The 17,796-nt window shown below is 39.9% G+C and overlaps 2 protein-coding genes across 4 annotated transcripts in view; one reads left to right on the top strand and one right to left on the bottom strand.

Annotated features, from left to right (window-relative positions):
* LOC133838250 (DDB1- and CUL4-associated factor 5) overlaps positions 1-17,796 on the bottom strand; it is a 65,708-nt gene that overhangs the window by 7,363 nt on the left and 40,549 nt on the right. The window lies entirely within an intron of this gene.
* Positions 1-17,796, top strand: part of LOC133838249 (GATA zinc finger domain-containing protein 14) — a 40,812-nt gene that overhangs the window by 10,583 nt on the left and 12,433 nt on the right. Inside the window, exons 1-4 of one of the 3 annotated variants that reach the window (XM_062269290.1) lie at positions 8,602-8,750; positions 8,818-8,876; positions 11,729-12,849; positions 15,305-15,681. In XM_062269290.1, coding sequence (XP_062125274.1) covers positions 11,772-12,849; positions 15,305-15,681 — 1,455 coding nt within the window. In that variant the 5' untranslated portion in view covers positions 8,602-8,750; positions 8,818-8,876; positions 11,729-11,771. Of the gene's footprint in view, positions 1-8,600; positions 8,751-8,817; positions 8,877-11,728; positions 12,850-15,304; positions 15,682-17,796 lie in introns of those variants that run through there. The other 2 variants (XM_062269291.1, XM_062269289.1) reach the window with 2 other exon arrangements.

Raw genomic sequence — 17,796 nt, 5'->3', positions numbered from 1 at the left:
AGCTTCCTATGACGCCCCTTGATTGCCACGCCCTCGCTCAAGCTGTTCGCCCTTTTAAATGACGCAAAGGCGCCTCACAGCACGACACACACACACACACACACACTGGCAAACACACACACATATGGATGGAAATTTTATGTGCGCTTAATTGCCAGCAAATGAGCGTAGCTTTTTTGTGTGTGCGAAAGCAAACACATCTAAATGACTAACTGTAAATAAATGAAAGCGCCAACACACACACATACTCACACACATACATTCGCACACACATATCCTTGCCTTGATGTGCACTTAATTAATTGCATTTGGTTTTGGTCAGGGTAATTAAAAATTCGCCAGCACAGCGAGTCCAATTTTAATTTCATTGCGAATATAAATTGCGAGGCAAATGAAAAAATATAAAACGTAAAGAAATTGCTGTTATAATTCCGAGGAAATGCAGCTGTCGATGCTGGGCGTGGCATCGTGTTGGATTATCATTATTGTTATAGTGAAGCTCATTAAACTAATTATGTCGTACTCAAACTTCAAAGACTCGGAAAAATGAGATGCAACGAGAGCAAACGAGGGAGAGTCTGAGGTCTGGAGTATGAAGTAGAGTAGAGTAGAGAGCATCATCCACAAACGACGAACGTTTAATTAATCCTTTTCAGGCAGAGACGCAAAAGCACACACACACACACACACATACACATAGAGTTATATACATGGATATTGCGACTACTGCGCACATCGAGTAAACAGTTATAAATGCCTTGCGAAGGCAAAGCCAAAGCCAGAGCAAAAGCAAAGGCAGACAGACGACTTCATTGTCGTCGTCCTTGGTGGCGCACAAATTAAATGCTACATTCAATGCCATTTTGAAATCATTTCGAGTGCCGAGACCCCAAAACCGAGCAGAGGATGAAAAGGGAGGGTGAAAGGGTGGCTGACTGGCTGGCGACTTGTCAGGATGCAGCTAGAAAGTTGCCAACTCGAGTTGCCCGACTTCTGCCGCAATTGAATTTCGTTAGACCGCCCTAACCCATTACCAAATAAATACAAAAAGCAGAAAATGTGAAGAGAAAACGAAAATCAACTACAGCTGCCAAGGTTGCCAGCAGCGAGAAATACCCTGTAAAGCGGAAATGAAGAGATGCGCAGCAAAAAAGTGTAAATATCAAATTAAAATATATACTCAAGAGGTATTTGCTGCGGGCAATTTGAATTTTACTTTTATTACACACTCGCAAAAAAAAGAAAAGTGAGTGAGTTGAAATTGCACATTAACTTATTCGACTCGTCGACTTGTCGCATTTTTACACTCGGCTGGCTAAACATAAAAATGTTGCTTGCAATCTGACCCATTTCCCAAAGAATTTTAAGCTATGCCATGATCTTTTTTTTGGGCTAGCATTTTAAGTAGAGTCGACTATGTTTCGGGCCATTTTATTCATGTTGTTGTTCATGGCAACCATCTGCAAATTTGAATAAAACGAGCGAGCGATGGAGGAGAGAGCAAGGACATGCCTCCCTCTTACAGTCTCTGGCAGGACGATAGCAGTCTCATCATCATCACTAATTGAGATACTTTCTGCACAAGTTGCCGTTGCCGTTGCCGTTGCAGCAGCATCCTTCAGTCTGCTTGCCACTCGCTTTAACGTTTTTAAATTGCGCCGTCAACTTCACTTGACTGAAGTTCCATCTCCATTTTTTTTTGTGTGTTTGTATCATTTCATTATGTAACAACCTTTCGCATATAAGTAAAATTAGTCAACGTAACAATTAATCCGCCGTCGTCTTGGCAACACTTGTATAACAATATCTTCCTTCCAGCTCGGCGCGAAATGGGCCGATGAGCGATGAACGGTAATTAAATATCCACCTCAGTCCAAAAAGCAACTTTCGAGTGCTGCGCTTAGCAATTAGGGTGCAAGGCTAGCTATCCAATAAAAACGAGCTCAGTCCTTTGCCCAAAAAATCTCCCCAACTCTCCGGCATTTTCAACTTCTCCCATCTCACTTACTGTCGTTGCCAACGCTACGAAGTTATTTTTTTCAAGCTGGGGGGGAAGTTTCAAGTTCGAAGCGAACGAAAGCTGGACGTGCGCTTCATTTGGCATAGCTTCGCTTAGTTCCACTTAAATGCTTAATTATAATTAAGTTTCGTGTACAAGGCAAGTACATGAAACTGTCGCTTTACTTGTCTCCTGCAGCATCGCACATTGAAATTAAATACAAATAATCTTTTGACTCGCTTACCCTTCCGCTTACCCTTCCGATTGCCTCTTCCTTCTAACAAAAGGGTTTTGTGGCGCCTCGTTGTTGCTCGTTTGGCGTTTGTTTTAATTACGTCTTAATGTCGACGCATAAGCACAGTCCACAGTCAGTTCCCGCTGAGGGGAATGAGCTTAAGTTTGGGGCGGTTCAATGCTCCGGACTCCGGAGTTTGTGCGTATCAATTCAGCGTTAATTGCTCGCCAGCCCAGCAGCTCTCCAAATTGTGCCAAAGTCTGTGCAGTTAATGTGAAAGTTAAGTGCCAAGACACAAAAAGGGCAAAAGCGGATAAACTGGCGAGCGAAGGCGCGAAAGCCATTTTGGCAACGTTTTTATTGATTTTTGCACGTAACATCGCCAGCGGCAATTCAGCAAACAGAAACGCAGGATGAGCGATGATAATGAGGACAGTGGTTGCAATAAATAATATACAAATATTTAAATTGCTAAATTTAGAAATTCAGTTTCTCAGCAGATACAAAGTGTCTAAGACAATGTAAATGGCATGTTGAATGCAAAATGTTTTTGTATTAATTAAATACATTGTTGCGCCATTCTGTCACCACTGTGCAGCATGGCGTCGCTGGCACATTGTGTTTAATTATGAGCGCTTGCCAGACAATGACGAAGACGACAATCGCCTCGGATGCTGATGCTGATGCTGATGACGCTGTGACGCTGACTCTGACTCTGAATCTGTAACTGACTAACGGAAGCCGTGCACAAGTAGCAGCCGAAAACGAAAAGGAGCATGTGGCAAGAGGCAAACGACAAGAGGCAAGTGGCAAGGAGCGCTGGCAAGTGCCACTCACTGGCTGGCTATGTATCATTATTATGATGCCTGCAAGTGTTTATTTTTGGCTGCCAGCAGCAGTTTTCTTTATTCTCTTCTTTTTTTTCACTGCTTCACTTTTTTTTGTTTTGTTGCTCTCTTCTTTTCTGCTCACTTCTTCTTCTCTTCGTTTCGTTAATGTGGCCGTTAATGTTGTCAGAGACGCTCTCATTACAGTTGTCGGCTGAGACAGAGACAGCGACATAAACGGTGACTGTCACTGCGACTGCGACTGCGAGAGAGGTAGAGACTGAGGCTGAGGCTGAGCGATGGGAGCAACGTTGGCATTAATTAAGCATGTTTGACTGTGAATGTCAACAGCAGCAAATGCTCGCGCGTGTGTGTGTATGTGTGAGTGTGTTCGTTGACAGGCTGGCAAGTTGGGCCACACTTGCCGGAGGGAAGTTGAGGGGGGGAGGGAGGCGGGCGAATGGGCGTGAATGGTTGACAGGCGCTCAGTTTACTTCTCGGGCACACGGCGAGCCACGTAATTAAGTGACGCAAGTCAATTTATTTTGCAATTAATCATTAATTTATGCGTACGGAAGTATAATTGACTCATATTTCAGCCCAGATGCCGACACAGAGAGAGAGAGAGTGAGCAAGAGCGAGTCAACTGTTACCCCAACGATAACGATAACGACAACGACAAACGAGCAAAATGTTATCGTATTTCAATTGTAATTTGCAAATGGCGACGTCTTATTTGAGAGAGACCCGTATTAGGTTAGATTCTTTTGATAATGCGCAACACTTGCCGAATAAAACGCATTTCCAATACTTTGCTGTTGTGTAATATTATTGTAATAATACAACACAGAATCAATATATGTATTTGCATTAGCAGCTGATCAAATTAAAATTCATTTGATAATCACAGCTCAAGCGACGCAGTTCACATTGCAATTAAATGCATTCTAAATGCTGCACTTGAAAGCAGCTTATTAAAAGTGCAGAAATATTTAAGCATAACAAAAATTCCAGTGCATAAATTGTTATACATGTCATTTAAAATGTACAAAAACAAGCATTTAAATACCTTCGAGTTGAATGCTCGTCAATAAAATAGTGATAGTGTATGTACCCCATTGGATAAGTGTATGCAGAATGCAGTTTTAAAATAAATATGCTTTTAAATAGTCGCACTTTATAGTTGCGCATATTTTATGGACTTTTTGAATAATTTATAATGCCAGCAAGCGATTGATTGATGGCAGCAGGCAGCAAGCATCACAAAAGCCATTACACTCACTCATAACTGATGGCATCTGTGCATAATGAATGCATTCATTCCAGCCTGTATTCATTTCGCAATTAAGCACAGTCATGACTGTACTCAGAGATTTGGCCTCAACCTGTTTTTTTGTGGCTTTTGTGTTTTATCAGTAGTTCTTACACAACTTGTGCGCTATTAAATAACAATTAACTTGTGGCTTGAGAGGTCACAGGTCGAAGCAAAGTCTTGGTCAAGGACTTTGCAAGTGTCTATAAATAAAATGGAATATCTATTACTTTAGAGTGACGAACATTGTGACATTCAAAATGTGCCACAAATAGATGACAAAGCAAAAAGTTATTCATAGCAAAATGACTGAAAATAAATCCAATTTCATTTAATATTATTTGCAATTGACAAAAACTTATCTGCACTTTATTAGTCTGCATAAAAATGTTGATATCGACTACAAACGACTACAAGTTAATTTTATTCTATTTTTTTGGGGCATGTCACAGATATAACGCTTTTATATGTTTTGTAGCTATTTTTGGGGGCAACATTATTGCCTACAAACTGGATAGATTAAATGGAATGGAAGTGAGTGTTTCTCTGTGTCTGTGTGTGTTACTAAGGGTCGATCAACGAAGCAGCGGACGCAACGTCCCCGCAGTGAATCAAATCACATCAAATTATGCTGATGACATAGGAATTTTTGGGACCATTTGTGTTGGTTGCTCGCTGGTGGCCACTTTCATTACTGTTGCCGCCGCACTCATTTAAAATATCATCAATCATAGCCAGTTAGTTAATTGCGGCCAATTGTGTGTGCCTCTGTCTGTGTGTGTGTTTGAGTGTGCGGCATAAAGGCGAGCCAAACTAATGGCCAAAGCGAAAAAAAAAAGAGTCGAAAGAAAAACGAAAACGTTTAAAAACTGCCAGCACAGGCAAATTAAAAATAAAGCTTAAGCACGCCAACTTTGCCCCCAAAAGAGCAGAAGTGCTGAGGAGCTGGGGGAATGAGGGAAGCGGAAAGAGGGGAGAGGGGAGTTACAGGCCAACTGACCCAAAGTGGCCGACTGCAAAGTTCAAGTGAAATAAGCCATGACAAGGCAAAGGCAGCCGGACAGGCAAGGCGCCACCCTCGGCAATTTGAGAGGGCTTTAAATAAAAGTTGGCCCCGAAAATACCAGAGAGGAAAAAACTTTTGACTTGTCTTTGAAAAGCCACTTCAATGCAAAGAGTAAAGAAATCAAATCAAGAATAAAGTAAAATGCGCTGGGCCAACAAATCTATGAAAAATTATGACAGGAAACATTCGCAACGGAAACGAGGCGAACGCTGCTTCCGCCCCAAAAAGAAGAGAACTTTGGAGGCAACAACAATGCTCGCATAATTAGCTGACATTTTCAAACCGAAAAATTCACAGAGTACGAATAATTTCTCTGTTAATGAGCAAGCAAATTGATGGAGTTCAGCAGCTCGACATCATCGAACTGTGCGTTGACAGCAACGCATCACTGGGCTTCAACCTTTTTTCTGACAATCCTTCAATCCATCCCCTTAGCAGAGAAGAAGAAGAAGAAGAGGGACAACAACAAACTACGTCTGAAATAACTTGAGAATTGCGCAGCATTTATAATCTGTCTTTGATTTATATAACGATTTCCGTTTAAAGATTCGACGAACAGCACAAAAATGTTGCTGCAAACGCAGTTGACGTTTGTCCGAATGTTCGAAAAATCCACCCTGCATCCTTCAGTTCGACAGCTTTATGTGCTGACTTGACAATAATAGCACACACACACACACACACACACTCTCGCCTAGCGAAAGAGTGAGATAGAGCATGGCAGGACGTGCTGCTGGCACTTGCTCCTTGCTGAGTTTGGTTGCCTGGTCGTGGCAGCACAATGACATGAATTCAATATAATAAATAAAATATAATGCTGTCAATAAAAATAAGTAAATACTTACGAACGTGAACCAACAGCGAGGGTCGCTTCGAAAGTTGAGATAAAAATAAATAAAAGAGAAACTGTATACATGTCATAAATAAAGTAATCTTAAGAAATAAAAAAGAAATTAAAATAAAAAAAATATATATAAGGAAATTAAAAAAAAACGTTGATTAAAATAAAAGAAAATACATTTAATTTTCTTAAAATAAATAAAATACTAATAATGTATAAAATAAAATTGATTAAAATAGAAGAAAATAAAATATAGTTAAATAAAATACAAAATAAAGACAAAAATAAATAACATTTAAGGGAAAAATAATAAATAAAATTAATATAATAAATGCAATGAAATGTAAAAATAAATACAAAACAAGATACAATTTAAGCAAAAAATAAAACAAAAAAAAATAATATATAAAGTATAATATAAAGAAATGACGAATTGAAATGAAATGGATCGAAATGAAATAAAATTAGTAAAAACAATAAAATTAAAAATTAAATAAAACAAAATAAAATACATAAAATAAATCATTAAAAAAATATACTGAAAAGGTTTAAATAAAATACTGCTAAGTCAAACCTCGCTGGCATCTCTGCCGTAGCCAAAGCATAAATAGTCAATGCTTTAAGCATCGTTGGGGGAATTCCAGCTAAAATCTTAAATGCTTCACTCAAAATAGCTTCATAATGTCTGTGTGCGTTTCAGATTTGGCCAAACACGCAACACACACACACACACACAAACACACAGAACACAGTACAGCACAACAACAGCAACAACAACAACTCGTTGTCTGTGTCTGTATAGAATTATATAAAAGTGATGTGGATAAAGGAAAACAAAACAAAGTAACTGAAAAGTATTGCGCTTAGCAGCTGACAGCTAAAGGTGTGTGCAAAATGAGAATGTGTGTGTGTGTGTGTGTGTGCGTGTGTCTGATATCAGCACGACTGCGCAGGATGTGTTATCCTTAGATATATAGTAATGTGTGTGCTCCTTAAAGCGTTGTGGAAATGATGTGGAAACCTGTCCGAATTGTGTCTGCTGTGCCCCTCATTGAAATGCTGTCATATACATGGAGCATTTGCTCTATTCCGAGTGTGGAGGATTGCTCGCATGGACGTAAGCACAATTCGAGCTTGGCTTAAGATTGCCATTCTAAGTGTGTGGTGTATAAATAATTGACTGTAGAGTGGCTTAAGTGATAGTCGGGCTAAGCTTGGCCAGAGTTCATTACAAATATGTGCTAACATTGAATTTAATGCTACAAATAAAGTTTAATTTAACTGCTTATTTGTAGCAAAGAGAATAAAAAGAAAAATATCACAATCACTACAAATTTAGTTACTAAGTTTCTTCCACTTTATTTATTTCAAATACCCATAACAATTAAACTCAAGTTATGTGCAATTGTAGTTAGAAGATCAATTATACAAATTTAAGTTGTTACGCTTGATCGAATTTCAATAAAAATATCTGCTAGCATTGAATTTAATGGTACACCTAAAGAATTTTAACAAGTAAAGATACTAATAAGAAATAAAATTGTTAATCCTACAAATGGTTTAAGTCATTTTGTGCAACATTCTTTATTTCAAGTACCCATAAAAACTTAAGTTGAGTTAAGTACTATTGTGGTTGGGAGATTATTTAAATTGAATTCGTATTTACTGTCTCAAAAGCTAGCTTAAGTGACTAAGTTTCATAAAAATTCATCAAAAATATGTGCTAGCATATAATTTAAAAGTTGTTATAATGCACAATTAGTAGTTAAGAGTATAATAAGCAATAATACTGTTATTCCTAACTTACTGATAGTTAAACGTCAAACGATTTTAAACATTTTCTCTCAAATCATTCATTTTAAGAACCCAATAAAACTACACTTGAATAAAGTACAAATGTAGTTAGCAGATTATTGAAATTAAAGTTGTGTTTACCGCAGCGAAAACTTTAGCTTAAATAACGAAAGCTCTTGTCTCTCAAAGAAGCGTACTCATTTTCAACGCTTATGATTTATTTATGCATTCATGAGCGAACTCACGTTACGTATACGACCCGGGTTGCAGCAGACGCAATTTTCTAGTGCTCAGCTGCTGTTTGCTGGAGAATAAAAACCGAAGTTGGCATTACTTGGCACAAACAACAGCTCACGCAGTTGGACTTGCGATAAAGTCGAAAGTAAAATCGAAAAAAAGAGAAGTAGAAGTCTCGTAAGTAGGAGAAAACAATAATAGAATAAAACTGGAAATGCAAGCGAGTGTTGTTTGTCGCACAGTGTGCTTTGATCGAGTTGTCAGTTGCTCGGTGCTCGGTTTTCAACTTTGACTTTCAACTAATTTAATTTTCAGTCAATGCCAGTGTCTCGGTCACAAAAGTTAACCCAATTTGCACAGCAAAGACAGAAGCAAAGCAAAAAGCAAAAAAAGGAAAAAAGGAATAGAAACAGTTTCAGTAAACATTCAATTGTTCCATGTGAGTACCGAGTGTTAATAAAAAAGTAATTTGGTGTAGAAAATTAAAGCAATTAAAAACAAACTAGGCAACAATGTGGCCAAGACATGCGACGATGCAAGACACAAAACTCTGCGCATGACACAGGTAAATTCATTAAAGTTGCCAGCCACACACACCACACACACACACTTGCACACACACACACACACATTGGCACTCACATGCGCGGCAGAAGACTGTCGATTGCAGCGATGGATGTCCTGTGGCACAGGTTGTGGCAGCTTCTGTGTGTGGCACATCAATTTAATTAGCGAGCACATAACTCTATAAAATATTCAAGCAATTTCAAGCGAAATATGCGCAGCTCTTGAGCTCTCTCAGCTGTGTGAGCTGGACAGCCAATTTCCCCCGGAGACACTAGCAGCAACAGCAGCAGCAACAGCAGCAGCAACAGCGGCAACAACATCTGCCCCAAGGGACGCAGACGTGGCTGCGGCAACTGAGTTGTTGCCGTGTGCAAAAATTGCTTGGCTGCAATGCTAGAGAGTCTTCATTAACGCCTCATCATAATCAATTAGCGTGCAGCGACAAAATTCTTAAAATTCCAAGCGTCCCTTATCGATATAGAATAATATTTCGAAAAGGTCGCCAGACAACAAAAAGCAAATATGAATGACAAATTACACACTTTAGCTGTCAGATTGACAACAATACACAAAGAGAGAGAAAGGGAGAGAGAGAGAAAATAGAGAAAGAGTGAGAGGAAGAGAGAGTACATAAATGTCAGGCTGCGAGCACAAAAAGCATAGTCGAGCCACATTAAATTATGCTGACAAGGCGAATTGGCCAAAAAGCAGCAGAGAAGCAGCTAGTCAGCCATGTTTAACGTCAAGCTAACACACACGGCTAAAAAGGCAGAACTCGGAGGAGCAGAGGAATGGGAAGACAACCACGATGAGGACGAGGACGATGCCTGATGCTGCTGCTGATGATGATGATAATGATGATGATGACGATGACGAGCTGGGCACACAGCCGCAAGGCAAATTATGTACAGACAGCGAGCTGGAGCTGGAGCTGGAGTTGGAGAATCGACAGTAGCTTGTTAAAATACCAGCCAAAAGGAAGCAGCCAGCCAGCCAGCCAGTCAGAGAAACTGGGAGACAGGAGTCGCCAACTCCTACTATGGAATGCGTGTGCAATAAAATGACAAGGAAGCGACAACGAAACGTAACGAAATGAAATGAAATAAAATGAAGTGAAAATTGTGGCAGGCGAGCAGGACAACACACAGACACACACACACACAAAGAAGCCTCAAGGATAATAATGCGAGGCGAAAAGAGTTTTCCATACACAAACACAACATTCGCATATGCAAGTGTAGCCAAGTGTGTGTGACAGGCCAGCAAAACTTAAATGCCATTAGTAGCTGCCGTTTTGAACCTAGGCAAAGGATGGCGAAAGGAGGAGGAAGGAGACAAGGCAGAAGGCAAAAGCGTGCCAGGTAAACTGGCACACACACACACACTAAGCCACTGTACGTGCCTCAGTTGTGTGCAAGCTCGCTCTCTCACTCGCTCTTCATCTTCCTCTCTCTCTTACACGCTCTCGTAGCCAACGTTGTCGTCGTCGTGGGGCAGGCAATTGAAATAACTTCTTCCGCTTGCCTGCCTCGCTTCCGCTGCTTGAATATGTCCACCCCAAAAACTCACACACACCTACCCAGCACACACACACACTCACTTACACATAGTCAGCCAACCTCCCACATAACCTTTTGAGCAGCTCAACAGACTTGAATTACCGCTTGCTTTTTTGCCATTTATTTTGTTTGAGCAGTAAGTGATTTTGCACGAGCTTCGAAACATGTTGTCCCGAAGCAGCAACATGTTGCCAAATGTTGAGAGCGCACTGCGCGAGAGAGGTTTCAATGGGTGTGAGAGATGTGTGTGTGTGTGTTGGGTTTGGGTGACTGGCAGGGTAAAGTTAGTCCTTTTATACTATGTCATCCCCATTATTACTGCTGCTGATGTTGTTATTGCTGTTGTTGTTGTTGTTGTTGGCAATAAAACACATTTAAGCACGCATTACGTTATACGTTATTGAGCGCACGCTGCTTGAAACTGACATTTGGACAGCCACTGTGTGTGTGTGTGTGTGAGGGTATAAGTTTGCACTTTGTATTAATTTAAATTGCTTTTGGGATTGTCAACCGTGAAATATGACACATAACGATGGCATTTAAATGCCATGCTAAGTTCGGGCAACAAATTAACTACAGATTTGCCATTGCTCTGATTGCATTGTAGTAATCATTATTCAGATACTATATATGTATGTATGTGTGTGTGTGTATAACTAGCATTTTAGTTTCATACTTTTAACTCGCTTCTCGATTCTCGGCTGGTTTGTGGCTTTTTGCCTTTGGTGAAATTAAGTTAAATTGTGTCACACTCAAATGTTGTGCCATAAATTCATGCCAACACTTCAGCCAGCAGTCGCACAAATATATACATAGACACACTTACATACATACATACATATACACAAGGCTATATGCAAAGCGAAACCTCTTGCCCTAACGTATGTGCGGCTGTCTGAATCCTTTTCGAGGCTACGTCTGTTGCTGAGCTCTCTCCAGCATTTTGTTATGCAAATCAGAACGCAGTGCGCCAGGAAATGGCAAATGGTCGACAGACGGACAGACGGACGGACGGACGGACAGACGGATGGGGCAGGCGTGTTGTGGGCTAAATAAGTTGGAAGTTGAACTACATTCCAGGCCGTAGCAGCAACTGTTTGGGTTATTTTCTGCTGTATTTTATTGCACTGGGGAGCTAAAAAGTTGAAGGTTAGCCCCAACCACTCAACAAAAAAGAAAAAAAATAACAGAAAACCATTAACAACAATCTGACGACAAATGCTGCGCACAGCTGTTGGGCTAATTTTTGGTCTGCTCTAATGTTCGTTTTCTGTTTTCATGTTTATTGCAGCCACCACGCCCACTTAACAGGCCAATTAAAGTGCGCCCCCTAAATGATGCCCGAAACTGAACGCGACTCGTTGGTGGCAGCAGAAATGATCAGTGGTGTCTTGCCCCACGCTTATGGCAGCATCGTCAAGGATAAGCAGCAGCAACATCAACATCAACAACAGCAGCAACAACATCAGCATCAACAGCAGTTGCAGCAACATCAGCTACAGCTGCTGCAGCAACAGCAGGAGCATCATCAGCAGCTGCAATCATTGGAGCCAATTCTCGCCACATCGCCATACAATATGGCTATCAATTCGTATGTCTACAGCAGCTCACTGAGCATACCTCCCACATCGGCGGCGACCATGGTCAGTCCCAGCAGCAAGGAGAAGATGGTCAATTTGTTGCGCGTGCGCGACAACAACAACAGCAGCAACAGCAACAACAGCAATGGCAGCAACAGCAGCGTTAGTCCCAGTCCCATCTCCGCCAGCAATTCGCCAACAACGTTTCTGCAAAAGCAACTCGAGGCACCGCCCAGCAGTCGCCAAGCAGCGACAGCAGCAGCAGCAACAGCATCACAACAGCAACAGCGACGCTCCATGACGCCCTTTGGCAACAGCATCAGCAACAGCAGCAGCCAAGCGGCTAGCTGGCATCCACATGTTTATGCACGTCCGCCCAATCGTCCCACGCCGCACTCCATAGCCGACATACTGGGCATGGACACGGCCGAGAAGTTGGCGTACTTTGGCGCTGTTGCTGCTGCCTCAGTTACCGCCAACAGTTCGGCGACATCACCAAAGAGCATACTGCGCAGCATTGAGCAACAGTATGCGCAGCAGCCACAGGAGCAGGAGCAGCGCACACATCGCAGCGCCTCGATGAGCGATGCCAGCGAAGAGGAGACGGCCGTGAATGTGACAGCAACAGTTGCAGCAGTAGCAGCAGCAACCGTACCAACAGCGGTACCAACTCCGACAGCAACACCAACAGCAACTCCATCAACTGCTGCACTCGATCAGCCATTGAATCTGTGTGTGGCCAAAAAGTCGCGCGACAGCAACGCCTCATCTCCGATGCCGGCAGCCAGGCAGAACCAAGTGTTGGCCAAGACGACAGCCAGCAATAAGAAGGGTAAGTGGAATTGCCAATAATAATTGCTAATTGCGAATTGCAACATTGTATGATTAGACGTTTGTGTAATTTATGTGCAGAGCATCTGCTATTCGTTGCCGCATCCTTTTGCTTAATTTCTAATATTGGCGCCAGGCACAAATTTTGCAGCTTGACGCTTCACGAGCTTGCCAATTGAGCGCAGCGTGAAGCTCTCAACACGCTTCAACGAAGCGTGCGGCGACCAACGCGTCGTATGCGTGTTCTGCCAAACGCAAATGGTGTTCGACTAAGAAAGCGAGCGAGAGTGCGCGTCTCCAAAATTGCATTTCGCGTGCCAAAATTATTAAAAGTGTTCGGTCATTAGCAGTTCCATTTAATACACAGAACATTGATTAGGAGTTTACTTAACAGCTATTTTAAAATAGAGTTATTTCGTTTGGTTATGTTTGTATTTGTATTTGTATTTGTATCAGTTTGCCTTTTTTTACAATGTTTTTCTTCGCGTCGATCACTCAATTTATTATCGATTACCTTAATTCTTCCTTTCGATACTTCCTTATTTCAAGTGTTGTGTAAGTCGTAAGGATGACTTCATTTATGTGCTGAGTAGTGATTATCGATAACTTAATTCAAGTGTTGTATAAGGATTAACCAATAATAAAAGAAGCAACTCTACAATTTCATTAGTTTTTGGCATGAGATTAACAAACTATATTTCTTCTTACAATTTAGTTTGCAAATCAATAACAAACAAATTGCTCGAAATTATGCCATCAAGGGTAGGCTGAGTGAATCAATCAACTAGAAGTATGAATAACATTTATTCATGCGAACATTCATTAACTGCTTATTGTTTTTGTCAATGCAATTTATTTATTGTTCTCCAATGGGTCATGGAAATGTGTAGAGAAAGAGACGCAAGGAGGAGGAGGGGAAGCAAACAATAACAAATTCAATTAGCAATACAGCAATTGGCAAACGGCAAATGGCAAGCGGCAATAATAAGCAATAAAAATCAGTTTGAAATGAGCAAAGTTGAGAGCAATATATTGGAATTGGAATTGTGTGTATTGCTTAGTTATTATTACGATTGTTGTTGCTGCTGTTGTTGTTGTTGCTGTTTTGTAGTAGTGTTTGTTGTGTAGCTGTTAATTGCTGAATGCTGTGCTCGGAACGTTTTTATTGTTATTAAAATCACGTAGTTGACTTGGCGTAAAAATATAAGCAAACAAGTGCAACAACAATAATCTTAAATGAATGTGTGTTTGTGTATTGAAATGAATGTCGTTTGAGACTCATTTAGTGATTTGCAACTGTCGTCTGTTAATTTTCGCTTAATTACCGCCATAAATGGCCGCGGGGGTGGTGGCCAGTCGCCTAAAGCAGTGGGGGGAGGACAGTGGCATTAAAATGTCGCCAACAAAGCGACAGGGCAATTGGCAATTGGCGAACAACAACAAAAAAAAACAAAACTCACAACACGAACACGAGAAAACAATACAAAACAAATAATCAAACATTGTGTGTTACGCTTGCATTGTTTTAAGCTTTTGCTCTTTTTTCTTCTCTTCTTCTGTTGTTTGTCGCTTGCCGTTTAGTTTTATTGATTTCGTGCCAATGGGGCGCCCTTTTCACTGAGTGATCCACTAGACTCGTTTATAGTAGTAGCTAGCTAGCTGGGCTAGGCTAGGGGTTGGCTTTAAGTGCCCCAATGCCGGGGGCGCGACAACAACACAACAACAACAAAAACAAGCAAGCACGACAGCAACGGCGGCTGTCAGTCGGCCGCCTAATTAATCACAGTGTCATGCATATGTGCCCCGCCATATGAGGCCGTGCGGCCCACGCGGCGTATTAGCAATAACGACTGCGACGGCGACGTTCGTTTACATTTAACTGTCAATTAGATTTCAATTATGCATTGGCAATTGAAGTTGTCCAGGCGACAACAAAAACCAAAACAACAACAACTACAACCAAGACATCGACATCGACTCATGCCAGACACGTTTTGTAATAGGTGTAGCTGAAACTTGATGTTGTTAACACTTGTTTTTCGACAGGCGACTATGAAATGAAAATACTCTGTGTAGAAAAGCGAGTCATTCAAACAATATACCCTTGTAGTTAAACACAGGGTACAAATTTGCAAAACAAGTTAGCGAGTCAGTCATAAACTTATAGCGAATTCCATTTTACACATTGGCAACTAAAAAAGTTCGCTATAAGTTGAACTCAATTGCAGCTCAGCTGAGAGGTAACAATGCATAACCAAAGTGGGGCCGATTGGCCAGTCAATTGTTATGCCATTTGACGGACCAATTGCAACAAAAGCAGAGAGGCAGCAAATGCAAAAAGGTTGCATAAAATGACAGCGATTAAAGCTGAAAGCCAATTGAGGTTAAACAGCTGCAAAAAACAAAACACAAACACAACTTGAGTGTGGTTTTAATGCATTTCTTGTATTCCACAGAGAACTCGGGCAAACCGGCTGCGAAAAAGAAGAAACTAATGTCTGGCAACACATCCGCCGATCTGCCGCCGGATATAAGTCCCAACACCAGCAGCGATAGTCTAATGCGAGATCGTCTCTTGGCCAACAACAGTTCCCCGCATAGTTCAACCCAATTGAACAACAACAACAGCAGCAGCATCAACAACAGCAATCTGGAGACTACTGAGGATGACTCTGATTCGGGTTCAACGGATGCCAGACGGAAGAAGAAAGCACGAACCACATTCACGGGTCGCCAGATCTTTGAGCTGGAGAAACAATTCGAGATTAAAAAGTATCTCAGCTCTAGCGAACGCACCGAATTGGCCAAGCTGCTAAACGTGACCGAAACACAGGTAAATTTATTGAATTTCCCATTTCTATACTTCTTATAAAAAAAATGCAAATTTTTCCACAACATATTTAATTGGCCTAATTAGCAGGCATTTCCACACATTTCATTTGATTTTAATTGAATTGCATTTCGTGAAATTCTATAATCCACACAACATCTAAACTAAATATTTGAATTCATATTTAATTGAGACGTCGACAACAATGTATAATGCGTGACAACAATATGCAAAAAAAACAATGGACAACAAAAGCTGTTAATTAATTAATATGAAAATAAATCCGTGTTAGCAGCGTCGATATATCATTTCAAAGTGCACTTAATACTAATTACACAAATTAAAATTATATTAATGCCTGTTTTTTGTGCTGTGAATTTGATTTGAACTCAACATCTAAATTCTAGCGAATAGACTTTACATTAAATTGAGAGATACTGTTTAATGATTTTAAAATAATGAAGTTATTTTGAGTTTATTAATGAGAGAAACATTTAAGGAGTTTAACAATACCATCTATTAATTAATTAATTCATTTTAAAAGAACTATGTATGTGATTTAAAAGTTTTGCGTCTTTAATTCAAAGAAAACTAATATAGATAGGACAACCTGATATAAAAAAACAGAAATGTTTTTATAGTGAAGCATATTAAACCTAGCAAATATAATTCGAATAACAACGCATTCATTATAATTTAATAAAAAACAAATTTAATGAAGTTCTTAATTATGGTCAGTTTAAGCTGATCTGATTCTTATTGATTTCTTAATTTACAACTAATTCATTTAAAACGTTTGATGATTATTATTATTATTGTCATTCTAATTCATTTCTGGTTAATTTTAAAATAATTATGCACATTTAGCTTAATTGATATTATAGAAAAATTTAGAAAATAAACATAGAACATAAATAAATTTCTTTAAATATTCATTAACAGTACATAGTGCAATATTTTTGATATACTCAATTAAATAATTCTTAACAATAACAAAATCAAAAGGTTGATTTTATAATGAGAAACTTATAATACAATTTAATTAAAATTTCAAGAATTTCTGTTTATAATTAACTAAAATGTGAAATAATACATCAGTTTGTTTTATAAATACACTTTAATCAAAATTTGACTTTGAAGAATTTCTGTTTATAATCAACGAATATGAGAAATAATACAAAATGCAAAATGCACTTAAAATATTCATTAATAGTTGTGCAATAATTGTTTAGACGACGAGTCGAGTAAATTCCTCAAGCAAAAGTCTATTATAATTTAATTTAGATGCACAATAAAGGCAGGCACAAGGTGTGATTCTATTTAATGCCCGAGTAAATATAATGGCATTTCTAATGCCAAATTATAATACAGTTGAAGATGTTGTAAGTGCAACAACAGCTGGCAGCACATGCGAGAGGAAATGGGTTGCAGCATTTGCCTTTTGCAAGGTTAAATGAACAAAAACACACACACAAATGCGCACACACACACACACATACAGATGCGTGTGTTTGCGGCATTGTGATATAAATTGAGATTTATTGACTAATTAGAATAAATTAACTTTGCAACAAGGACGTGGCAGGAACTGCCTAACGTGTTCCAGCAGCTGGCAATTAAAGTGCAAAGATGCCAAAAATAATAATAGCAGTGGCAGCAGCAGCAGCTTATCGATTGCAGTTGATATGTGTATATAGTATAGAGTTTAGTTTGTGGTCTAAATTGATACCGAAGGCTATTTATCAGCTGATGTACTTGAAACGTTGAAGCTGCTTATTTATAACTTACGCTTCAAATATAAATACAATAGCAGCAGCTATCGACTCGTATGCGGCTTATGTTGCGGCTTAAAGTCAAATCAAAATTGCATTAATGAGCCAGATTACGTATACGCCATGTGCACTCAAATGCCATAAGACTAATTGGTTCTTAAAGAGCGTCAGGCAGAAGATGGGGCAACAATAACAATAGCCATGACAACGGGAGGAAGGAGAAAGAGGGAGGAGAGCGAGAGAGAGAGAGAAATGGCATCCAGGGGCAACTGGCAACTTGTCCTCATCGTCGTCGTCGTCGTCAATGGCAACCACATTGAAATGTCTGCTTAATTAAATTACATTT

This window comes from Drosophila sulfurigaster, chromosome 2R (genome assembly GCF_023558435.1).
Source record: "Drosophila sulfurigaster albostrigata strain 15112-1811.04 chromosome 2R, ASM2355843v2, whole genome shotgun sequence".
Lineage (NCBI taxonomy): Eukaryota > Metazoa > Arthropoda > Insecta > Diptera > Drosophilidae > Drosophila > Drosophila sulfurigaster.
This window is presented reverse-complemented; position numbering and strand designations above follow the sequence as displayed.